At 40.0% G+C, this 26,745-nt stretch overlaps 1 protein-coding gene across 3 annotated transcripts in view; it reads right to left on the reverse strand.

The window, feature by feature from the left end:
* arel1 (apoptosis resistant E3 ubiquitin protein ligase 1) overlaps positions 1–26,745 on the reverse strand; it is an 83,757-nt gene that overhangs the window by 17,965 nt on the left and 39,047 nt on the right. For all 3 annotated transcript variants that reach the window (XM_072568222.1, XM_072568224.1, XM_072568223.1), the window contains exons 6-16: positions 22,464–22,701; positions 20,233–20,402; positions 18,134–18,314; positions 14,534–14,787; positions 11,185–11,262; positions 10,465–10,606; positions 6,239–6,360; positions 5,538–5,613; positions 4,343–4,452; positions 3,070–3,249; positions 369–494 (exon numbers count right to left, since the gene is read on the reverse strand). In XM_072568222.1, the coding sequence (XP_072424323.1) occupies positions 369–494; positions 3,070–3,249; positions 4,343–4,452; positions 5,538–5,613; positions 6,239–6,360; positions 10,465–10,606; positions 11,185–11,262; positions 14,534–14,787; positions 18,134–18,314; positions 20,233–20,402; positions 22,464–22,701 (1,677 nt within the window). The remainder of the gene's footprint in view (positions 1–368; positions 495–3,069; positions 3,250–4,342; positions 4,453–5,537; positions 5,614–6,238; positions 6,361–10,464; positions 10,607–11,184; positions 11,263–14,533; positions 14,788–18,133; positions 18,315–20,232; positions 20,403–22,463; positions 22,702–26,745) is intronic.

Consider the following 26,745-nt stretch of genomic DNA (forward strand, 5'->3'; position numbering starts at 1 on the left):
ACTAGATTATATCAAATGCAGGTAAAGCACTGCTTCACCCGTAAGGTGTTTGGGCCCTCGGATACTGAGAAGGGAAGAAGTAAACGTATAGGTGCTCCATCTTTTGTGGTTGCAGTGGAAGGTGCCATGAGGCTGTAAGGTCTCTGATTTACAGCACCTTTTGTTTTTTATTCTGTCAATTACTTCCGTTCAACATTTGACCAGTTTGGCATCGTGGTAGTGCTGTACACATGATGGAGAATATCCTCACTGTGAAGGAAGGGCTTTGCTTCCTCACATCATCTCTAACCACTGAAAGGGTTTGTCAGCAACAAGGCATAACATGAGACTTCATTTCAGACCCAAGGGAATTTCTTAAACAACATTACCTTCTCTAAGTGTCCCGACTTGTTGTATTTTTCCTCAGCAAAAACGAGGTCCATTTCACTCATATCATTTTTCAAGATGTAACATACTTTACTCTTGTAGAATTCTGGATCATCTGTTGCAAAATACTGCGAGCAGAGGTGACAAGATAGAGATGGTTCGTAATCACACAAGCAACATTTTGGCACTTGTGAAAGGAGTAAAGACATGAACAGTGAAAATGCTATTTCATACTACTTTTTGGGCTCCTGGCACTATTAGAAGACATGGGCAAACTTGCGATTTCCTTTCCTGTTGTATTAGTGTGAGCAGTGCCCTATATTTATAATCTGTGTCAACATCCAGTCAGAAGTTAATGGATTAGTCAGGAAAAAAATGCAGAGCATAAAGTAACTAGCAAGAAACCTGCCATTAAAACCCAGACCAGTTTCCAGCAAATCATCCATTGTATTTTCAAGCTTCATGGACTTCAGCAATTTAAGGAGAAACGTTAAAGTTATGTTTTCAATCTAGTGCTTTCATTTCTTACTCCCTGAATAATCTGCAGCTCCATCCTCGAAACAACCATTTGTTTCAGTGGCATCTGAAAACAATTTAACTTAGAGTCATAGAGATGTACAGCACAGAAACAGACCCTTCAATCCAACTCTGCCAAGCCAACCAGATATCCCAACCTAATCTAGTCTCGTTTGCCAGCACTTGGCCCATGTCCCCCTAAACCCTTCCTATTCATATACCCATCCAGATGCCTTTTAAATTTTGTAGTTGTACCAGCCTCCACCACTTCCTCTGGCAGTTCATTCCATACACACACCACCCTCTGCGTGTAAAGGTTACTCATTAGATCCCTTTTAAATTTTTCCCCTCGCTCCCTAAACCTATGCCCTCTAGTTCTGGACTCCCCCATCCCAGGGAAAAGACCGTGTTTATTTACCCTATCAATGTCCCTCATGATTTTATAAACCTCTATAAGATCACCCCTTAGCTTCCGACACTCCAGGGAAAACAGCCCTAGCCTACTTAGCCTCTCCCTCTAGCTCAAATCCTCCAACCTTGGCAACATCCTTGTAAATCCTTTCTGAACGCTTTCAAGTTTCACAACATCCTTTGATAAGAGGGAGAAGTTGGAGAAAGAATTGAGAGAAAGGAAATCCAATCAAGTGTTGGCATTCAAAAGCTTGTCTTACAAACAGAAGAGTTCTCTGTTAACTTTGCTTTCTTTTCGCAGATGCTGCCAGGCCTGCTAAGATTTTCTAGCAATTTCTGATTTTGTTTCTGATTTCCAGCATCTGTAGTATTGATTTTTTTTTGTTTAGGTCTGAGTTTTGTTGGATTGAAGAGGGATGATTGTGGAGTGAATGAGTGGTGCTGGTAGAGGAAGGGAAGGAATAAAAGAAAGGAACCAAATGAGAAACGATTAGATTAGATTCCCTACAGTTTAGAAACATGCCCTTCGGCCCAACAAGTCCACATCGACCCTCCGAAGAGTAACCCACCCTCTGACTAATGCACCTAACACTATGGGCAATTTAGATTGGCCAATTCACCTGACCTGCACCATCTGTGAACTGTGGGAGGAAACCCACGCAGACATGGGGGGAATGTGCAAACTCCACACACAGTCACCAGAGGCTGGAATCGAACCTGGGACCCTGGTGCTGTGAGGCAGCAGTGCTAACCACTGAGCCACCGTGCCACCCACTTCACAACAAATCACTGTTGGCCAATTTAAAATCTTTGTGAGCTCAAAGTGCTGGAGAAACTCAGCAGATCTAGCAGCACCTGTGGAGAAGGAAACAGAGTCACCATGGAGTCCCTTGACTTAGTTGGAATGAAGCACCATTGGATTTCAAATGTTGACCGAGTTTCTTTCTCCAGAACTTAAAAATATGTTGCTGGAAAAGCGCAGCAGTTCAGGCAGCATCAAAGGAACAGGAGAATCGACGTTTCAGGCATAAGCCCTTCTTCAGGAATAAGGAGGGTGTGCCAAGCAGGCTAAAATAAAAGGTAGGGAGGAGGGACTTGGGGGAGGGGCGTTGGGAATATGATAGGGGAGGGTGATAGGCCAGAGAGGTGGTGGGGGCGGAGAAGTCGGGAAGACGATTGCAGGTCAAGAAGGCGGTACTGAGTCAGAGGATTGGGACTGAAAAAAGGTCGGGGGAGGGGAAATGAGAAAGCTGGAGAAATCTGCATTCATCCCTTGTGGTTGGAGGGTTCCTAGGCGGAAGATGAGGCGCTCTTCCTCCAGGCGTCGTGTTGCTATGGTCTGGCGATGGAGGAGGCAAAGGACCTGCATGTCCTTGGCGGAGTGGGAGGGGGAATTAAAGTGTTCAGCCACGGGGCGATTGGGTCCTGATCAGAGTTTCTCCAGCAATTTTTGTTTTCTTTTTTATTTCAGAACGCCAGCATTCACAATATTTTTTTTCCCCAATTTAGAAAACATCATTACATCAAGTTGCATATGATGTTCAGATTTACCTGAAACAAAAAGCAAAATAGATGCTACAAATATGAAATAAAAGCATTAAACACTCAAAAATGTTCAGACTGTCAGGGGTAGCATCTGTGAGAGAGACAAACTGAGTTCATATTTCAGATCAATGACCTTTCAGCGTTAACATGCTACTAATCTTCAACATGTGACGAAATATCAAATGCATTCAAAAGACACAAAGGCCACATTAACTAATGAGCCCTCATTACCTTATAGTGCATCCTGAGTCCAATAATTTGTGCCAAGAATGAACGAGTAAAGCGTGCACAAACTAGCTGTTTGTACGCTCCACCTTGAGCAGATTCATACAAACACTTCCCAACTAGTTTCCCTGCAAATTCATACAACTTCAGTCGAAGATGAGGTGATCGGTCTGGGTTTGGGTGTACCTAAACAACCAAACAAAACACTTCACTTATTCATTACGAAAATATGGTTTGTACAAAAAAAAGATATGCTCAACAATAAATAAATAGTAGACTATATGTGCAGACTCAAATTGTTATTCCCTACCCCAAACAGAAATGGCCAGGCTTGTACTTTCAGGAAGTACCTTACACAACTTCAGGATTTCTGAAAGTACTTTATACATCTTTGCAGCTAAGTCACAATTATTGGGAAAAATGGCAACCGGTTTGCATAAGGACAGCATCGTTATTAACAGCTCTATGATAGAAGTTGAGCGATAAATGCAAAGGAAACACTATTATCTAAAGGACATGGGTGGGGAGTATTTCGATCTGTTCATCGAATGCCGATTAATTGATGCCGGATAACACAGTTAGCCACACATCAGGACCTCGCGATCTTGTTCGGATGATCTGAAGTCTGGTCAATCGAAAGCCGAATAATCGAGGTTCCTCTGTAGTAACCAGCCTAACTGGAGAATTCCCCATGGGATCTCATACATCCACAAGAGAGAGAAGATGGGAACGGTGTTTACCATCAGCTCTGAAAAACATGATCTGTGACAATACAAAGCTGCCTCTGTACTCACTGCAGTGTCTGCCTAGATTTGGTGCACAAATGCAGGAATGGCACAGAAATTCATAATCTTCTGAATAATAGGCAGAGTCTAACTACTGAACCAAGGCTGGCACCTGCTTTTCTCCATGCATATTTTATCAACAATGAAACAAATGATCAGATAATTAAACTTCTTCACTTCTAAAACACAAATTCAGATATATATTTCAAATTAATTTGGCAACCTTTGAATAAGGGAATCACTTTAAACTCACTATAATGGACTCCTTCAGTGAGCAAAGAGGGGCTTTCACAACAATATTTACGACAGGAGTTAGAGGTGACAGGACAGAATTTGGTTTCTGTCGCATTATGTAATACTGTCCCCTTCTCTATCTGTCACATTTAAAATAGCACTACTCCTCAGAGAGAAAAAAATACTTTCTTGGCACTTAAACAATTTATCAGAAATTAGAAGTCTTACTATGCTGAATATTAAGTGAAATTTATACTCACCAGCCCCTGATTATTGTCGCTGAAGTGCATGAACAGACCATTGCTTTGATCAAAGAGTGCTTTACACATCAATTCAAACCACTCCCTGCGTGGGCCACCCCAGTCCAATGCTGAAACAATACACAAGTACCTCAGAATAATAAAGTTATTTTCTCTTATTATGACGTTGACATTTGACATATATATAATATATATAGTGCTTATATTAGGAAACTGATTTTCACACAAAGGACAATCAACATACAACCACAAGATCGTTAAGATAGAATTGTTGCAATGGGGCTAGTTTAGGTTCATTCTGGAGAAGTAAATTAATGATCTGAATGTCATCCCTCAGTTGCAATTATCATGTGATCTTGCATCAAAATGCTTTGGATATTGATAGACAGTAAAGTACAACTGGGACAAATTCAAATCGAATAAAGTCAGCTGTGTAGACCATTACCAAATAAAGAGACTTAACTGCAAAAGCAAGTTTCAGCAGATTCACAATTAAACAGACCACACACGATCACAGACCTCAATTCCCTGCTGTTCTTTCATGCACGGTTTCTCCTCCACCCTCATCTGACCTCAGTAAATTATATTCCTACCTTTTCCCAGTTCAGATGAAAAGTGATTTATCTTAAATGCTAATTCTGCTCTCTCTCTCGCTCTCTCCATAAGTGCCACCCAACCTACTGACTATTTCCAGCACATTGTGTTTCTAGTTCAGATGTCCAGCATGTACAGTAGTTTGCTTTTGTGCAGGTAAGTAATGAGTCAGCTGGCCTACTCTTGTGCTGTTTGTGCCTGATCTCATACCCATACAGCTTGTGTGGATACAGAAGCAGGTTTCTTAAGGCTGGTGATTGTACACAGAGATTACAGGAAACAGAAGAGTGCAGGAACTAATAGATTCGCATCAATACAACAGAACTGACATTTCATGGCCTGAATATTTTTCTTACTGCAATGCTGCTAATTTGTGTCATTTGGCGCTGTGGGTTAAATCCTGAGAGAGGCAGTCAACAAAGTTAAATCTCTCAAGTATCTGTGAAATCCTACATCATCCAAAAGAAACCCAATAAAATCTCAGTCATATCAATTTATCATCGTAGCCTACATTTGTCAAACTTAAAGCAATTCGATTTTACAGCAAGTAGATTTGCCCCATTAATGCATACAGCAGCCGTGGAAAATGTTTGGTACTGACCTTCTTCATCCTGAAAAATCACTTCAAAATTCTTGCTCCAATCAGAGACAGAGAAGTTTCTTGTTGCTTTCAGGGACTATTAGGATGCAGAAATTAAACAAAAAAGGCAAAGTGAATTTTAATTATAATTGCTACTGAATTAAAACAAACCAAGATACATAGAGTCAGAGATATGTACAGCATGGAAACAGACCCTTCGGTCCAACCCGTCCATGTCGACCACATATCCCAACCCAATCTAGTCCCACCTGCCAGCACCCGGCCCATATCCCTCCAAACCCTTCCTATTCATATACCCATCCAAATGCCTCTTAAATGTTGCAATTGTACCAGCCTCCACCACTTCCTCTGGCAGCTCATTCCACACCCGTACCACCCTCTACGTGAAAACGTTGCCCCTTAGGTCCCTTCTATATCTTTCCCCTCTCACGTTAAACCTGTGCCCTCTAGTTGTGCACTCCCTGACCCCTGGGAAAAGACTTAGCCTATTTACATGCTGGACTGGATTCTTAAAACTACAATGTGCACTTGGCTGACGAATGCCTGAAGGTAGACATTAACAGAAATCTCCTAAGGTAGGAAATAAAATAATTGACTTAAGTTAAAGAGTACTTTATTTCTGGAGACTAGAATTTTAATAATAGGTCATTAATTATCAAAGTAGATGGACTGCAATAATGCAGGGAGCACATGAAACTCACCGACTCAAGGAAACAGTGACGGCTGATTTTCAGTACAATCTTTGTATGTGAACGTTTCATGTGCATTTGACGAAGTTCTCGCTGAAAGAAATTCACTTTGTCTTGGAAAGTTTCAGAACCACCTGTGATGTGATATGGTAACAATCCACAAGGTTATATTTCATACTGACAGTTCATAAGTTCATAAGATATAGGAGCAGAATTAGGCCATTTGGCCCACTGAATCTGCTCCGCCATTCGATCATGGCTGATATGCTCACTCCCATTTTTCTGTCTGCTATCCTTATCCCTTCAACCCATTAACAATTAAAAACCTGTCTAACTCCTCCTTAAATTTACTCACTGCACACAGCACACTTTGTGTTAGTGAATTCCACAAGTTAACAACCCTTTGGGAGAAATAAGTTCACTTCAACTCGGTTTTAAAATATGCTACCCCAAGACTGTGACCTCTTGTCCTAGAATGCCCCACAAGAGGAAGCACCCACTCTGCGTCTATTTTATTAACATCTTGAAAACCTCAATTTGATCTCCCCTCATTCTTCTAAATTCCAGAGAATATAGGCCTAAACTGTTCAATCTCTCTTCATACGACAAACCCCTCATCTCCGGGATCAATCTAGTCAACCTTCTCTGAACTGCCTCCACTGCCACTACATCTTTCCTCAAATAAAGGGACCAAAACTGTACACAATACCCCAGGTGCGGTCTCACCAACACCTTGTATAGTTGCACAATACTTCCTTATTTATATACTTTATTCCTTTAGCTATAAAAGCCAACATTCCATTCACTTTCTTTATTATCTGCTGTGTCTGCATGCTAGTTTTCTGTGACTCATGAATGAGTACTGGATTAGTGGTGCTGGAAGAGCGCCTCATCTTCACCATGGATATCCAATCCCTCTACACCTCCATCCACCATGACCAGGGCCTCCAAGCCCTCTGTTTCTTCCTCTCCCGACGTCCCCAACAGGACCCTTCCACCGACACTCTCATTCGTTTGGCTGAACTGGTCCTCACCCTTAACAACTTCTCCTTCAAATCCTCCCACTTCCTCCAGACCAAAGGGGTAGCCATGGGCACCCGCATGGGCCCCAGCTATGCCTGTCTCTTTGTTGGCTACATAGAACAATCCATCTTCCATAATTACACCGGCACCACTCCCCACCTCTTCTTCTGCTACATTGATGACTGCATTGGCGCCACCTCGTGCTCCCGCGAGGAGGTTGAGCAATTCATCAACTTCACCAACACATTGCACCCTGACCTTAAATTTATCTGGACCATCTCTGACACCTCCCTCCCCTTCCTAGACCTCTCCATCTCCATTAATGACGACCGACTCGACACTGACATTTTTTACAAACCCACCAACTCCCACAGCTACCTGGATTACACCCCTTCCCACCCTACCTCTTGCAAAAATGCCATCCCGTATTCCCAATTCCTCCGCCTCCGCCGGATCTGCTCCCACCAGAGAACATACCAGATGGCCTCCTTCTTTAGAGACCGCAATTTCCCTTCCCACATGATTAAAGAAGCCCTCCAATGCATCTCTTCTACATCCCGCACCTCCACCCTCAGACCCCACCCCTCCAGCCGTAACAAGGACAGAACGTCCCTGGTGCTCACCTTCCACCCTACCAACCTTCGCATAAACCAAATCATCCGCCGACATTTCTGCCACGTCCAAACAGACCCCACCACCAGGGATATATTTCCCTCCCCACCCCTTTCCGCCTTCCGCAAAGACCGTTCCCTCTGTGACTACCAGGTCAGGTCCACGCCCTCCTACAACCCGCCCTCCCATCCTGACACCTTTCCCTGTCACTGCAGGAATTGCGAAACCTGTGTCGACACCTCCACCCTCACCTCCACCCAAAGCCCTAAAGCAGCCTTCCACATCCAAAGTTTTACCTGCACATCCACTAATATCATTTATTGTATCCGTTGCTCCCGATGCGGTCTCCTCTACACTGGGGAGACTGGACGCCTGCTAGCAGAGCACTTTAGGGAACATCTCCAGGACACCTGCACCAACCAACCACACCGCCCTGTGGCCCAACATTTCAACTCCCCCTCCCACTCTGCTGAGAACATGGAGGTCCTGGGCCTCCTTCACCGCGCTTCCTCACCACCAGACACCTGGAGGAAAAATGCCTCATCTTCCACCTCGGAACACTTCAACCCAGGGCATCAATGTGGACTTCAACAGTTTCCTTATTTCCCCTTTCCCCACCTCACCCCAGTTCCAAACTTCCAGCTCAGCACTGTCCCCATGACTTGTCCTACCTGCCTATCTTCTTTTCCACCTATCCACTCCACCCTTCCCGCCCCGACCTATAACCTTCATCCCCTCCCCCACTCACCTATTGTACTCTATGCTACTTTCTCCCCACCCCCACCCTCCTCTCACTTATCTCTCCACCCTTCAGGCTCTCTGCCTGTATTCCTGATGAAGGGCTTTTATTCGAAACGTCGATTTTACTGCTCCTCGGATGCTGCCTGAACTGCTGTGCTCTTCTAGCACCACTAATCCAGAATCTGGTTTCCAGCATCTGCAGTCATTGTTTTTACCTCATGAATGAGTACACCTAAATGCCTCTGCACTGCAGCACCCTGATGCTCTCCCCATTAAGATAATAGGTCACCTTACCTTTTTTTTGGCCCAAATGCATGACCTCACACTTACCTGCGTTAAATTCCACGTGCCACATTTTGGCCCACTCTCCTAACCTATCTATATCCATTTGTAAGGTCCTTATTTTCTCATTACAATTTACTATACTTTTGTGCCGTCAGCAAATTTCGCTATAAAACATTCTATCCCTGTATCCAAGTCGTTACTGTCCGTTGGTAAATAGCTGGGGCCCAAGGACCCAATCCTGCGGCACCCCGCTAATTCCACTTTGCCATCCAGAAAAAAAAACATTTATCCCTACTCTCTGTCTTCTGTCCATCAGCCAGTCATCTATCCAGGTTAATTACTCCTAATCCCATATGATCCAACATTGTGAATTAATCTTTAGTGCGGCACCATATCAAATGCCTTTCAGAAGTCCAGATAAATTACTTCTACAGCATCCCCACACTACTTGTTACATCTTCAAAGAACTCTAACAAATTAGTCAAACAGGATTTGCCCTTCATAAAACCTTGCTGACTCTGATGGATGGTGTTTTGACTTTCCAAATGTCTGGATATTGCTTCCTTGATAATGGAATCCAACACTTTCCCAACATCAGATGCTAAACTGACTGGTCAGAAATTTCCCGCACTGCTCCCCCCTCCCTTTTTGAATAAAACTGTTATATTAGCCATTTTCCAATCCACTGGAAGCTTCCCCGTGTCCAGGTATAGTGGACTAAGTTGATGAATCACAAACAATAAATTGTTGCCACTATCTTAAAAAAGATACATAACATATAACAATGTTGCCTCGGCAGACAGTTCAGCCTCAGTTTAATATTTCATCTAAAGACCACTGACAATAAAACATTACTCATTATAGTGTCTAAAGTACCAGTTTGGATTATGTGTTCAACAGTTAGAACAATTTAAAATTATAATACATGGCAGGCAATAATTCCTAAAGGTCAATTTGCACTGTGACAAACACATGTAAAGTATTGCAGTAGCTAACTGTATACTTAGAATCTTGAACGTCTGAAGCAACTCTACACAAGATATTTGATACCAAGTGTATAAATATAGAAGAGTGAAAATGAACTGCAGTGATAGAAGACAGCTAACACAAAGGAACATGAGAAATAAACTGTAGATTGGTCTCAATTAAACCAAACTTCTCTTTATATTTTAACCAAACGTACAAGATTTCCTTTCTTTAAATAGGATTTTCATGCCCATTTTTATTTTATAGTCCTGAGGCAATGGGACAGACATAACTCAATTCAGCCAAACGAAAATTTAAAATGACTCCGATGCTAATTTTTCTTCCCTTTTGCATCCAAATAAATTTTCTAGCCATCACTTGGCATCTCCTCAAAACAGCTTTCCTGACAGACCTGAAGACATGGGCAATTTGCCGTAACAGAAATCAGGAGCAGAATTCGAATCCAAGCGGTTCTTGGCAGTGATCTGATACTGGGGTGTTTGCTCTTTAGCTATCCAGTTCAAACTATTTTCCCCAAATTTAACAGCATTTTTTTTCTCTCTGATACACAACATTTACATATCAGACAAGTACAAAGTTTCAGTCCTTACCAATGTTCTTATGTAAGAAACGAATAAATGTTGCTGCCATGATGTTTCTTTCTTTACAACTGAGTTCCACAGGAGGCTGTATTCCATCATCCACCACTAATGTGAGGAACTTGTGCACTGGATCTAGACTATGGTAGTAAAACTGAAGATAAAAAGATACAATTTTATTTTCTCCCCCAATCAATTTCTCGTCTCAACTTCTCTGAACTCTATTGAGACTATCAACACCTGTGGAGATTCTACTTTCGGTTCTGTTTAAGCAAACTGACAAGAAAATATCCTGCACTTACTCATGGAGGATCATTGACGATCGAAGCAGTCAACCTTCATTACTGTGTCTAGACAGTGGCAGACTATTTATAAGTTGGAATGAAAGGTGTGGAGAATCAGAATCAAATTGGCTCGGTCTTTACTGGGTGCCTACATACTATAGCAAGCCAACAAAAACACACTGGACTGCAGTGAGGACCAACAATGCTAGTTAATTCTTCCTGTAGGTCTGTAACCAAAATTAATTGCAGAACTTTCCTGCAGCTTTAGTCAAGATTAGTTAACGCTTAGCAATTAAACATCAGATAGATTTTGTCAATAGAAATATATAACACACAAGGTATATTTAGCCCATTATGTTTCCTTTTGGTTGTACTGCAGAGTAATTAAACACCAATTGAAAGTTGCTCCCTGTCCACCAAAAACTCATAATTGGAATAAAAGACCTACCTTTGTTCCTGGACATACTCTGCAAGTAAAAAGTCTCCAGGGTATGATTTTCAGATAAAACTCCTTCACTGAGAATTGCTGCAAAACAAATATTCTTTTTACTGTTCAGTTTGTATCAGCTGCTGAGTATATTAATTTGAATTTCTTTGGGTTTTAACTTTAAGCATGTTTCAGTAATATGTAAAGGATGAGAATACCACAAGCTCTCAAATAATGTTTTTGCCTTCACTGGTATTCCAAAGCTCAATGGAATGTACTGGGAAGGGAAAAAGAGGTTGTGAAATAAGGGTTACAGCAACAACTACTGCAGCAATTAAAGGGCACAAGAGACAAATAACTTCAAATGGCCAAGGTTCCAGCTCTTGACTGTTGTGTATCACCCCTTGTGGATGCATGCACATCAAGGATCGAAGTAAAGATACATTCATATTCAGCCTCAAGGGCCTTGACAGTAAGCTAGGAACAAGAGACTAACCATAAATGGTCAGTAGGAGGGGTCACTAGAGGGTAATTACATTCTAATAAGGAACCATTTGTTTTCAAGGGAGGGGAAAATAAAAAGAGAGAAAATTGTCGAAAAATAATTAATAAAAAGAATGCTACTCAGATTTTCAAATGAGCACATGTGTCTTGGCTGAAGATGGGCCTAAAAATCTGAACAAGTTGAAGGAAAAATTAACAAAACAGAAAGCCTGATCTTTACACCACTGGAGCACAACCTACTTAATGACTTCTAGAAAAGCCACACATTAAGCACATGAAGACATTTTCACAACACTGAATAGCGAGTGTTTCAGTATGTATAACTGAAACATAATTCCATCCCCTTATTTTGAGTTCCTCTGGTAATAAAGGGCACTGTCCCATTAGATTTCTTGATTATGTTACAAATGTAAAATTTCTAATTTGCAGATGAAACAAAGCTATATGAGAATTTTTAATCCAAGGAAAATGCAAAACATTTTCAATAGGATTTGGACAGGTTTTGTGACTGGATAAGAACACAGTAGTTGGAATATAAATGTGCAACAATGAGGTTATCCACTTTGGTAGGAAGAACAGATGTGCAGAGTATTTGGTAAATGGTGAGAAGTTGGAAACTGTAAATAATCAAAGCAACTTAGGTGTTGTCGTGAGCCTTCAGTGACTTGCTGACATGTAGCAAGTTATTAGGAAGGCTAATGGAATATTAGCCTTTACCATTAAAAGGTGGTAAAATATTTGAGTGCAGGAGTCATGAATTCTTGCTTCAATTGTGTAAGAGCTTGGTTAGTCTGCAACTAGAGTAGAGTGAGCAGTTTTGGTCTCCATATCCTAGGGAAGGTATTGTAATTGCCATAGAGGGAGTGTAAAGAAGATTCACCAGATTTGTTCCTGGATGGCAGGATGGTCTTGAGAGAGGATGGGCAAACTAGGCTTGTATTCTCTAGAGTTTTGATGAATAAGAGATGATCTCATTGAAATCTACAAAATACTGAACAGTATAGACCGGGTAGGTGCATGCAAGATGCTTCCCACAAGTTTGGAGTCTCGATCCAAGAAGCACAATTCAAAGTTAAGGTGGATGCTTCATAAGTCCGTGATTAAGAAAATTTATTTTACTCAGAAGGGGGTGAAATCTTTGGAATTTTCTACCCCACAGGAAGCTGTTAGGTTCAGTCTTTGAGTACATTTAAAGCAGAGTTAGATTATTACTTTGATCAATGGCATGAGGGTTATGAAGATAGTGTGGGAAAAAGCCTGGGTTCAAGTCCCACCTACTTCAGGGGTGTATTATAACATCCCTGAATAGGTTGATTAAATAATACCTTCAAGTAGGTTGAGCAAGGGGCAGAAATCTGCCACATTTCATTTTCCCACATTATACTCAAAGTTGTTCACTTTGGCAGGAAGAATAATAAAACAGAAGATTATTTAAAATGAGAATGAATTTAAAATTTCAAGGTGCAGAGAAATCTAGGTGCTTTAGTGCGTGAGTCACAGAATATTCGGATAGACTTGCAAAACAAAAAGTTTGTAAGGCTAGTGGAATGCCATCCTTTGCTATTTGAAAAATTGAGCCAAAAAGTAAGGGGGATACGTTTTAGTTAAGCAGGACATTGTTGACAGCACATCTTGAATACCCATGCAATTTGGATATGCTTCTCGAAAGGACGCCGTAAACGCTTTGGAGGTGATTCAGAGATGTTTACTAGATTGATATTTTGGATGAGTGGGATGTCTTACATCGAAACGTGGGAAAGAATGACAGATGACTTAATTGAAATGGATGAGATCCTAAACTGTCTTAACAAGATAGATTTGGAAAGGATGCTTCCTCTTGAGAGTGAGTGAGTCAAAAATTAGAGGGCACCATTTAAAAATTAAGTGTCTCCTGATTCACCCTGTAATATTTCTTTCACTCTCAATCATCGAAGAAAATAGCATCCACATACCATCATTGATTCACAGGATCCTAAGTGGGAAGCATCCTTGCAGTGGCATTGGAAAAGCACAGCAGGTCAGGCAGCATCCGAGAAGCAGGAAAATTGACGTTTCAGGCAGGAGCCTTTCATCAGGGATGAGGTCATTCCTGATGAAGGGCTCCTGCCCAAAACGTGATTTTCCTGCTCCTCAGATGCTGCCTGACCTGCTGTGCTTTTCCAGCACCACTCTTACCTTGACTCTGATCTCCAGTATCGGCAGTCCTCACCTTCGTCTTGCAGTGGCATTGTTGATCATCTTTCACAGCCATTCAAAAAAATCTTTTTAAAAAAAATGAATATTCTCGTCTAGCTTACAGTCCATTGACAGTACACTGCCACCAAAGGCTTTGCATGGGCCACTGAGGGATAAAAAGAAGAATAACCCACCCTCCAGAGGTTGTTGAGAGGTCACCAGGGAATTTCGTTTTTTAAAAATATTTATTCATGGGTTAAGAGTGTCACTGACTAAGCAGCATTTACTGCCTATCCACGATTGCCCAGGAGGCAGTAAAGACTCAACCACAATACTATGGGTCTAGAGTCACATGTAGGTCAGACCAGGGAGTTCCCTTTCCTAAAGCACATTTGTAAACCAAATAATTTGCTGGTAGTCTACACTTACTAGCAGGCTCGAGCTGGTCGGAAAGAATCGCTACCTGGCCAACTCAAATGGTTAAACCGTGCTTCCTATGGGTAGCACATGTCTCAGCTTTCCTGCCACTGGCAGAACTGCAAGGTAACAGAAAAATGTCAGACACCCGTTTTGATGCCTTCCTTCCTTCCTTCCATCCCACACTAAAGGGCTGGTAATGTTCATCCTTTTGTGTTTCTATTGTAATATTAACTTTCAAGACATTATTTCAATGTCATAGGCCCTTTCTTACCTTTGGTGATATGTAACAATAGACCTTCTTGGGTTTTTTCACTTTTTCAGCCGTCTGACTTTCCTGATCCAAATCTTTCTCATCATCTTCTTCATCTGTATTGGTTGATGGGTGCCGACTCATGCTCGAAGGTGGTATTGTTGGTAATTGCCACTGAGAATTAGCATAATTTGCAGTGTTATACAAGTATGCTTCAAAACAAACACTGGTTCCTGGAGTTGAGACGTTCTTTTCTACCGTGTTCTTTTCATTTTCTATTAAGGCAAATAGTGAATACACACAATTATTTCCACTCAGAACCCATTCAGTCAGAAGCTCAGATTGCTTTAGGTCAGTTTTAATCACACTTTATGTCAACCACTGCAATCCCAAACACAGTCTCTCTCAGAGGTCTTTTTAGGAAACTTGCAACAAGGAATGATGGAATTCAAGTTTATTTATATGATTTCTCCAGACAGTGAACTCCTACGTTCAATGCACAGTTATAGTTGATGCTGGTTCCAACAGGAAGACTTGAACAAAACTAAAACTTGAAATCTCAACACAGTTCCCTTCTCAAATCCAGTCAGCATGCCAATTTTCAAAAAGTATTAATGTCTGATACTGAAATGCTGTTCTGACAGGCTGGCCTGAGGTTTAATTACAGCAATAATAAGCATTTGCATAACAAAATTGTCAGAACCCTTCATTTTAAAAAAAATCATTTTTGGTTGAAACTATGAGCTAAGAGTTGAAGGTAACCTTTGGACTGTGAGCAGTAGTTTTTTTTTTAAGAACAGAGAAACTGACAATTGTTTATAGGACCTGGCCTGGAAGTTAATTGCAGGTTAATTCTTACATAAAGAACACTGTAGACCTTTCAGCTGTGGAGATGCATTGTGCTCCCATGTTGCCAAATGTTCGGATGTTAACAGTTCCGTCACAGGGAGGCCCTTGCTAACCACTCCTAAACAAAAGACTATTAGAAAAACCCAAAGTTTTAAACTATGCTTTTGTCAGAAGGATTATAGCTGCAAAAGCTACAGGATAGAGGTTTGATTGATCCCAGCTTATCCGCCCATTATCAACATATTGAAAATTTGGAAAATAGAACACTAGTTACAAGAATTAAGTGAAATATTCCTCAGTGCCCTCTGGAAGCTATTTGCAATGATGTGTACATTCAGAAATCAAGCAAGATACAATCCTATGTGCCAATGACAACATTGAAACTGCTTAAGTGAACTGGCCAGTTACATCTCTCATTTTTTATCTGGTTTATCCCTTAACTGTGCCTGTCTGTCTGAGAGTGGAGAGCTAGAATCAAAAGGAGATCGGGTTTAAGTCATAGACATCAATTAGTTTACCTTTGTTCAGCTAAAGCTATTGAATTAGTAATACATTGTTAATTGTTTTGTTTAAGTTATACACTTGGTGGTTGATATTGGTTATTCAAAAGGTCTGACTAAAAGACGCTGTGGCAATTTGGAGGGTTGGCTTTTATTGTATTGTGAATACAGGGATGGGAGCTCATTTCGTTGTTTACCTGTGTCATAACACAATGCCCTCAGATTCTTCATAGGTACATGATCAAACAAAATTGGGTACCAAAGCTGGAGACAATAGGATGAATAGCTAGGTCACAGAGGGAAGAAGCATCTTAAAAGAAAAAGATGAGTTGAAGCAAAGATTTATAAGAAAATTCCAGAAATCAGAACCTTTGCAAATGAAGGAACATAGGAACAGGAACAGGTCATATGGCCCCTCAAGGCAATTCGTCATTCAAATCAGATCGTTGCTGATCTATAACTTTAATCGCTTGTCTTTGACCAATATCACTTAAAATCTCTGTTTAACAAACATTTGTCAATCTTAGATTTTAAATTAATTTGTACATTTTCAAGTGACTTTTGCACAAATCAATTCTACACTTCTTCTCTTTGCAAGCATAAATGTACTTTAATTTCATTCCTCCAATTTTTAGACCATGGCCCTCTTAGAGACTGCCAATAGCAGAAATACTTGGTCCCTCTCTATCCTAACTATCCCCCTTCTACCACAAAAAAATTTTCAAAAGATTCTGCAATGTTCTAAATTCTAAAAACTGAATCCTAGTTTTTTTTACAACATTGACTTGAAATCTAATCCTTGTCTAGGTGTCATTCAAATAAGCCTACAGAACATTCCTTCCAAACCCAATTTTGCTCTTTCAAGATTGGTACTGAGAACTGCTCACAATGGTCTTCCATAGCCTCTACCCTCTCATATTCTAGTCCACTGGTTAAAAGGCCAGCACTCCAATGAACTTGCTAATTTGTTTCTGCATCTGCACATGACATTTTTGTGTTCAACACACAAGAGCCCGAAGTCTGTTTGGTGTTCCTCGCTTTTCATCATTTAAAAATACCCTGTTCTTTCACGGGTAAATACAGGGGAATGGGTCTGGGTGGGTTACTCTTCGGAGGGTCAGGCTTGTTGGGCTGAAGGGCCTGTTTCCACACAGTAGGGAATTTAATCTAATATTTAAGGGCCCAAAAACAGATCCTTGAGGAATTGCATCCTACCAATTAATGACCCTGCTCATTATCTTTAATCGCAATTTCATTCACTCAGCCGTTGTATAAATCCAGTGAATAAATTTACCTACAGCTCAACAAGTTTCAGCTTTATTTCACAGCCTCGCGAGGCTTTTAACAAATGCCTTCTCAATGTCTGTAAAAGTCACATCCATAGACCTGGACAGCATTTCATTAATTGAGGCACAGTTGCTAGTGTGGATAAACGTGAACCAATTCAATTAATACCTTAAATGGATGAGTTGCTTTGAGGAAAAGTTGGACAGGATAGGCTTGTGGCCGCCGGCGTTTAGAAGAGTAAGTTGAGACTTAATTGAAGATGCAGAAAGATCTGCGTAGGGTGTATGTGAAAAGGATATTTCCTCTTGTAGGAGAATCTAGAGTTAAGTTCACTGGTGCCGTCAATAATCACTTTGTTTTAAAACAGAGATAAGGAATTTTATCTCAAAGTTGAATGTCTTCACAACTCTCGCTCTCTCAAAAGACAGTGCAAGCAGTGTCCTTGAATATTTGCAAGGCAAAAGCAGATAGACTTCGTAATAAGCAAGAGGTGAAAAGTTATCAGAGGAACGTGAAGTAATCAGATCAGTAATGATCTTATTGAGTGACAGAACAGGCTCAAGTGATTTACTCCCAATTCTAATTTATAAGCATTTTTGAGGAGATATAGGACAGGACCAGATTATGACTTGATAGATTGAGAACAGAACCAGCTGAAAGGAATCCTACCTTCTACAGGATCGAGAAGAAGTGCTAGAGGAAGATGAGGAGATTGGTCCTCTCAAAGGTGTCAGGCAAATCATGTAGTATGACACAGTGATCACACAGTATGATCATCATCACACTGGATTCCAATTGTGATGTTGATTCGGGCAGTACCTCTATAGAGAAGTAAAGCTTAAACTCAGCATTGCAAGAAAAAGAATAGAGATTTGGGAAATGAGCAGATCTCAAAAAGGTTGGAAATGGGGCAGTAGTTTACAAGGTCAAATAAAAGACATACTGTTAACCAGATTACAAAATTTTAGCTTGAAGCTCTACTCACCACTGAGAACAATGATGTCAAACACCCCATTACCAATCAATTGGTCCCAGTAGGTAACAGATGCTCGAAAACAACCTTTTCTCCATAATGTCAAGTTCAGAAGCACTAGGCACTTTGACTTATTCAAGGAAATGGTTTTATGAAACAAAACATCTGACATTTCATTTTCAGGGCCACCAAGCTGAAATCCAAGTGAAGAATAGAGTACTCAGTTACAAATGAAAAAGAGGCAAGTTGAGCTATTTAAAAGGTTGTTTTCACAATATTAGCGCAAATATTCAAAAATACACAGACTCAGGTGGCACAATGCATGCAACATTATGTATTGTATACAATTACAACCATGATCTGCTACATTGCTGACATAATTGATTTCAGCTGCGTTGCTATGGGCAATGCAGAGTGGGAGCCAGTCTCTTCCCAAAGGGAGAGAAGATAAATGGAAGGAGAGTTACTATGCTAATGTTGCACATCTCATGTTTATTGTACAACAAAATCAGTGCAGTCCCCAGATGTTGATTTCTCTTTAATCAAGTACAGGGAATGGAAAAGCATGGATACAATTCAACTATCGAAAACAAATAAATTCATAGTTTTGAAACTCACATATAAAAGGCCCACTAATGACATGAACAAATTCTTACATTTAAAGATGTTACTATTTCAAGCTACAAGTGCCTTCACATTTTCTTCCCTTATTTCTACTTTCCTTGAACCTTGTATTCCTGGGGCAAGGATTATTTATTCAAGACTTCTGCCAAAAAAGAATGCAAGAGCAGCTTAAGGTCTAATGCAGTTTTAACTTTATCTCCTTTTATGTCAAAGACCTAATCTCCAAAGACTTCAATTTTCAACAGTTAGCTTGAACTTCTACCTTGTAACCTTGATGCAGAATAATGGCAACACAATATGGCCAGCCTGTCACTTGGAAGTTTGCGATTTCTTAAATGTTTTAACATTCTACACATTCAATCAAGGATTAAGAAGCATCACCTGTCAATGTATGCATATGGGGATATCACTAGTTGGGACATCTCATCCAATATTTTTAAACAAACATAGGAAACATTCACAGAAGTTCTGAAGAATCATACCAGACTCAAAACTTTAACTCTGTTTCTCTCTTCACAGATGCTGCCAAACCAGCAGAGTTTCTCTAGCATTCTGTGTTTCCAATTTCCAGCGTTTTGCATTCAATTATTTTTTAAAACATGGCTGCTCTGCTGATTAAAGCAATAATATTGTGCTGGTTCTAAAGATGGGTTTTGAAAGTCAGAAACTTGCCAGCAAGTTTTACTGAAACAGCAGAAACCAAACATCTCTTTGGGTCAGATTCAATGAATCATTTCAACACTAATTTTAAATAGTAGTGTTATAGCAAAGTAAATGTATCTAAATTTCCACATTTCCCACTCCACCCCCAAGGACAATGATTTTAGAAAGAAAGAAAACCTTTATGAGACTATCTAGTGGAATATGGTGCCTTTGAGCCAGAAGCCCTGGATTCAAACCTTGGATTCAATGGCCAAGGCGGCGTGTTTGTGACACAGCCAAACAGGTCAAGTATTGACCTGCAAATCTTTCCATCATACATCAGAGGCAGGGTGCAAGAATGGGAGGGATTCCAAGTCAATAATGTAATGGAAGGAATGTTGGAGCCTCTTCCATAACTACCTAGAGCTCCAAACTACAATACTGCAAACATGCATGTCAAAAACCATGTTGCCACAATAGCTCTGACCATGCGAAACATTTCATATCACTATCATATTGTAGAATCTCTTGAGATGCTCAGGACCGCAAACGGAAGAGCGGTAAAAATGAAACAATAACTTGCTGTCAAGAACAAAATGCCTGGAAACCAAGACACCAGAAAACAGAGCAATGGAAAAGTTAGGAACTTCTTTTGTCACGTTCTCTCTCAATACTGAAGTAGAACGTATTCTCAGATTATTTTCGGAGCATTTCTCCAAAGCTAGGAGGACCATGCAGGATTTAAATAACAGCAGTTATTTCAGAGAACAGTAAATCAGTCTAAGCTTTAAGGTAGGATCTCTTATAAATTCTGGAGATTCACTTACATGTAACTCATCACTCACCTCTTTGATTTGGACTTTGTAATCATCCTGCCCAATGACAGACAATGCATTACTTGTTGGGTTATCATATTCATCACGTGGGGCAATCTGCAATGTGTGCTGCTGTCCACTGGTCAGTACCAAAGTGGAGAAATGGTAGAGAATTTTTGTTTTTGCTGGAAATACAGATCCTATAAATGGAACGGGAGAGGGAATACACATTTCAGAATTGGGTACAGAGATGTGTAATTTATTCAACTATTTCAATGAGAGAGAGAATTAACATTTTTTTTTGGTTCCAGCTTCAAAAGTATCAGTGGACAAAATAAAAAACTCCAATTTTTGTAATTTTTTTTTAGAAGTTAATTACATACAGGATACCACGTGGTTTTACAAGATGGATAAAATAAAATTAGATATTTAACTCCCTATCACGCAAATGAAGTCCAGTGTCCTTGACCTATTATACTGTGACACTTGCGTTTACAAGCTTCGAACAATAACAATTTCTGTTTATGTGCACCAAACAAGCACCAAGGAGCATCATAAAATATTAAAAACTTAGCCATATTTGCACCTTAAAAGTACCACACAATGACCATTCCTAGTGAGGGTGAATCAAACCTTCCCCTGAAGCTTAATGGTATTTACATCATCAAAAATGCTAAATCAACATCATTGGGGTTTTCATTGATCTAGACCTACAAGAACAGGTCAGAGGCTGCGAAATCTGAGGTGAAAAGCTAACCTTCTGACTCCCAAAGCCCATCTGCCATAGTCCATTAACTGTTATAGACCATGTGCTGTCATTACAGTGAAACTGCCATCGACAAGGCGGAAGTCAGGAATGAGACAGAATATTCTCCACTTGCCTTTATTAATGTAGTGCCAGCAACACTCAATATGGTCCACACCATCCAAATGAATGCAACCCATTTGATCAGCATCTCACCCATTACCTTAAATGTTCACTCTGCCCACTAACATTGACAAATTGTTGCAACACCACTGGCAAAGTTTGTTCCAAACCAGAGACCTTCATTACCTTTAAAGGGATGACAGCAGATGCATGACAGAATCAGCATCAACAAGCTCCTCTTAACGTCACTTGCTATCCTGACTTGAAAAGATATTGTCATGCCTACACTGTCACTGGGTCAGAATTGTGGAACCCCTTCCATAACAACATGTGGGTGTAGACACATTCAGCTTAGCTAGATCTGTTGGCTGGATAGCTGGTTTGCAATGCAGAGTGAAGTCAACAGCACAGGTTCAATTACTGTACTGGGTTAGGTAACCCTGGGGTTAAACATTGAGTGTTGTCATTCTAATAACACTTACTGTCTATGGCCTTCTGGGACAACGGCAACTTTCATTTCACTGTATCTACATCATATGGACTATAACAGTTCAAGAAAGCAGCTCATCATCACCTTCAAGAGCAATTCAGGACAGTAGTAAACACTAGTCACTAGGGATGCTCACATAGGTGAACATATATGAAACAAATTATGTGCATTTTTGCAAATGAGGCCAAGGTATATTCTGGTTTAACTTCTTGGATTCCCATAACAATCTGATAAACCTCTTAAGGTTGCCAATCAGATATTGTTTTTAAGCAAAAATACCCAGTTTCTTTAGAGCCTAGCTCACATTTTTGACACAAAGAATTCATAAGAATACCGCACAAGTTACTCAAACAAATCCCCTAGCTCATTGTCTCATTGCAGCCTTAATTATTCTGGATTGTTGGATATGTTGAGCTTTGGATCTGATAAGGCCCCTGAATCTTTTACAGCATCACTCTTAACAATTTTAACTTAATTCACTCAATGTGCGTGTCATTTGTTTTTCCTTCTTCTTTGCAGTGCTAATGTGCTTTCAATTATTACCAAATCATAGACATTATTTGCAGTCTAAGGATTGGATTACAATTATTCAGTGTCATTTCAATTTGAAATCCACACATGCAGCAAAGAAAGGAAATTTCTAGCTCAAGGATCTAAGCTTTTTCAGAACTTAAATTCCAGAAGGCAGGAAGGTCAAGCAACATCCTCTACACCACTTTTAGAATAAAGACTAGACACCAAGGTATAAAGAGCTGCATTTAAGTACCATTGGTGGTCAATTACCTAATTATTTAGGGAAGCCTTTATTCAAGGTGCTTAGTAATCAATGTGGACAAACGTATAGACAAAGAAAAAATAGGCAATCTCAATCCCCAGTAAGAACATACACACGATCACACCTACCAGGTTGAAAAGTTTTATAGTATGGGCTGTAAGCCACATTCGATCCTCCGACTTTGACAGAGAGTTCGTACCTTCCTGCCTTTCTCACTGTGAAGCCCACCTTCACTACATTGCTCTTCTGTGCATGGAGTACTTCCTGTGTGACTGGAACATCCAACCCAAGCTCCATGTGTGAAATGTGAATCCGTAATCCCACAGGACGGTGTGCAGGAAATGGTCGCCCATTCTTGTAGAACAACTACACAACAACATAGGAAGATTTTCTTTCTGAAAAATGACATGCATTACTATTCGTCCTTGTTTTAACATTTTGTATAATGTTTACACAACAGAAGGAAGCTGTTGAGTCCATCATTCCCATGTCAGCTTCTGGCAAGAGGAACTCAGCAAGTCCCATTTCTTTGTATTATCCCTGTAGCCCTATAAGAAATGGGGATGACATGGCCTAGTGGTATTATCACTGGACTATTAATCCAGAGAACCAGGTAATGTTCTGGGGATAGAGGTTCGAATCCACCATGGTATATGGTGGAAATTGAATCCAATAAAAGTCTGGTATCAACGCCATGAAACCATGGTCAATTGTCAGAAAATACCCAAAAGGACAGTCCTTAGAGCTCTTGAGGCATGGTGGGAGTGCCTGTACTTCTGGACTAGAAGATCTCAATCCAAGTCCCACTAGTTCCAGAGGTGTGTTGCAAGATTTCTAATAATCTAAATATATAAATATCTGAAATAAATTGCAACACCTCAATCAGCCATGTGGCCTAGCTAATCAAGTTTGTATCGATAATGGCTCTTGTTGTGCAATGGTAGCAACCCCACTTCTGAGCAGGAGACCTGGTTTCAATTCCCACTTGCTCTAGAGGTGTACCATAACATCACGGAATAGACTGATGAGAATTAAAAAAAATCAACATTCTTACTAATGCTCCTAATACTTTTAGAGAAAGTCAGACACGACAAGGGCTGGAGTGCTTTATTTCCCCCTCCCTCACCTTTGGTGGTCTGCATTGTCCTTAATGGAATTCTGTATGTAAACTGATCCATTAGAAAACATGGGTGATATACTAGTGGTATTAATATACAAAGAAAAACACAGGTGACTTGGTGATGACAGCAAAACTGTTTGGTCATGTGAGATAACACTTCTGGATATTAAAGAGTGAGCAGAGTTCTTTAAGAGCTCTTGCACAACAGTGGTACCATCCCTACCTCTAAACCAGAAGGTCTGGGTTCAAGTTCTATTCCACAGATGTGTCATAACACCTTTGAATAGGCTGAATAGAAAGTGGTTGATTAGGAACAGGTTGATTAAAATAAAAGCACTACATTTCCAAGACAAGAAAGGAGTAATGTTGAGCGTATTTGTCCTCATCCCTCTTAATCTCACCACATACTGTACCTCCTTTATGGTCACAATGGTGGAAAACAATGCTGTCACTGTTCCCAAGAAAACTGGGAGCTCCCTAGCATATCACTGCGTCTTCAATCTTTCTTTTGTTTGGAAAGATCTACCCGATGCTTGGTGCCTTCTGATGTTGGCACAGTTGGGTTTGCAATTCTGTCTTGAGAAATTTCATTGACAATTCAATTTGGTGTCAGCAATGGCTTGGTTGTAGCACTTTTCTTCTGAGTCAGTAGATTCAAGTTTCATTCCACAACTTCAGTTCAAAAGTTAAATACTGCAATGGTGCAGGTACCATACCACAGACGAGATGTTAAACAGAACATACATCTGCCTGCTTCAGGTGGAAATCAAATATCCAATATTTCAGAGAAAGATAGGGGAAGTTATGCCTATTGTTCTCATCAACAGTTATCCATCAATTCCACACATTGAAATTGGTGCTGTTTCCTGTAATAGTGACCACACTTCAAAAGAAGTATCTTAGTAATTTATAGTACTTTGAAATATCCAGTAGTCATGAAACATACTCAGCTAAATACTGTTAGATGCTATAAGTGATTCAGTATATTGCAGCTCATAGTAAACCTCATTACTCCAAATATCTCAATTGTTTCTCAGATGGGCCAAAAACGACATAACTCTCTCTAATGATGCTTTTGAGTATTGGGTCTTATATCACCTTGCATCAAGCACATTAGCAACACCGGTTTTGTTAAAATATTGTATTAATACTTAAACAAAAAGTGAACAACTCCTTTCCAAATGATAAAGGTTTCACAGGTTATTAGCATGTACTGGGTATGACAATACTGAATTCAGTGCAAGTTTATGAAATAGAACTGTTTTCCTTGCTGTACAACTGCTGAGAAGAATAAACAATTATCTTGCTGTCCCTGTGAAAACTGGAAGCTCTTTAAAATCTATTCAAACTTCTCTTCTTCAAGTAGAAAAGCCCCAACTTAAGTCTGTCGAGATAACTGAAGTTCCTCAACCCAGAAGTAAATACTCCTGCATCTTCTCTAATGCCCTCACATCCTTCCTAAAGTGTAGTGTTCAGAATTGGATGTAATGTTTCTGTTAAGGCCAATACAATATTTAAACCAGCCCGGTTTAAACCAGATTCCAGTATGTTCTTAATTGTAACCTGAACTTCACAGTAGAAACAAACTGCACTTGGAAAGCCCCACTTTGTAGGTCCAATATAAATTTCTTCTTGCCTGCTTGATAAACACAAGATAAACTAATGTTTGTGCTTGTTTAAACTGGTCTATGTTGTGGATGGATCTGTTGGGACCATGTCAGAAGCCATATTAGAATAGATTCACTACCACAAATCTGGCTTTTGTTATTAATTGAAGTTACTGATATCAATTGGGGTAGCATGCCCACACATAACCTTTGGCATATCCATTTTTATTTCAGTCTATGATTAAAGGCTTAACTGTAGCTCAGGACACAATACCTAGCACTCATCCTATAAGCAACTAAAAACATGTTTCCTATAAGTCTATAACTGAGTATAACGCTGGAGGCAATAGATAATCCATTCAGAATGATGCAAATACTATCCTTAGTTACTGGAGTATTGTTCCCATTTCAGAGAACTATACTTTAGGAAGGATATCACAGTGTTGGGAGAAGATGCAGAGTGACACCAAAAAATAAGGACTTCAATTATGTGGTGAGATGATAAAAGATGGCATTTTCTCTTTTCAGCTAGACAAGGCCAGAGGGAGAGATAAAGTAGTATTCAAGATCGTGAAGGATTCTGATAATATTCTAAGAAGTGTAAAGCTGCTTCCAATGGCAGAAGGATCAGAACAAAGACATTGACAGTACTGAGCAAAAGAGATGGGGAGAATCAGTCTTTCACAGTGAGTTATGATGATCTGAAATGCATTATCTGAGCAGGTGGTTGAAGCAAATTCTATAGTAACTTACAAATTGAATTAGATAATCACTTGAAATGAACAGAATTTACAAAGCTGAGAAAACAGTAGGAATGGTGCTGGATTGGATGTTTTTAAAAAGAGCAGTACAAGCATAAATCACTGAATGAATCTCTTCTTGTGTTATTTCATGTTCTAATTGCACAGAATTCTGTATCTTTCATCATTCTCCATACTTTCCAAACTCCACTCATCACTGTGCTAAGTTTATTTCAAAAATCTGGCCCACGTTTTTAAATTGCTCTGCAGTCTCAATATATCTTCTGCCAACAGCTCTGTGTGGACACACTTATTTTTTAAATATGGATTGCAGAGAGATAGCTGCAGTACTCAGGGAGGTTTGAAATGATGGATGAATTGAGTTATTAATTTGAGTTGTCAATGGCTCTCTCTGTATCCTATGAAGCTACTATGAGGAGGAGCTGGAGTTTTAGGTTTAGTGACCTGGCTGGTATTCATGCCTCAATTACAAAACTAACACTTCGGTCATTATCACATGGGAGCTTGCTGCCAACAAACTGGTTGCCGTATTTCCAACATCAAAAGTACTCCAGTGACTACAAAATTCTTTGGAATATCTTTAACTTATAAAATCTGCTTTACAAATTCAAGACCCAATCCAACTGTTACTCAGCCTGATCCTCTGACTCGCTGCCCCCATTCCCTCCATCCCCCTCCCTGCTTCCAAAAATCTATTAGAACTTTAGCTTTACCCTATCCAGCCCAAAATTCTCAATTTCTCCCTTTTTACCTCCTGTAAATAACTCAGATGTTAGCCTCATTGATGCAAAACACTGAAAGTGTGACTATTAACTGATCATTTGTGACCACAAATCTCAAAATTATACTTTTGGGAGTGATCTGATAGCTCAGAATTTGATTGCGAGAAAAATTCAATGTAGTTACTTTTTGCAGTATCTGA

This window comes from Chiloscyllium punctatum, chromosome 4 (assembly GCF_047496795.1).
Source record: "Chiloscyllium punctatum isolate Juve2018m chromosome 4, sChiPun1.3, whole genome shotgun sequence".
NCBI classification, from domain to species: domain Eukaryota; kingdom Metazoa; phylum Chordata; class Chondrichthyes; order Orectolobiformes; family Hemiscylliidae; genus Chiloscyllium; species Chiloscyllium punctatum.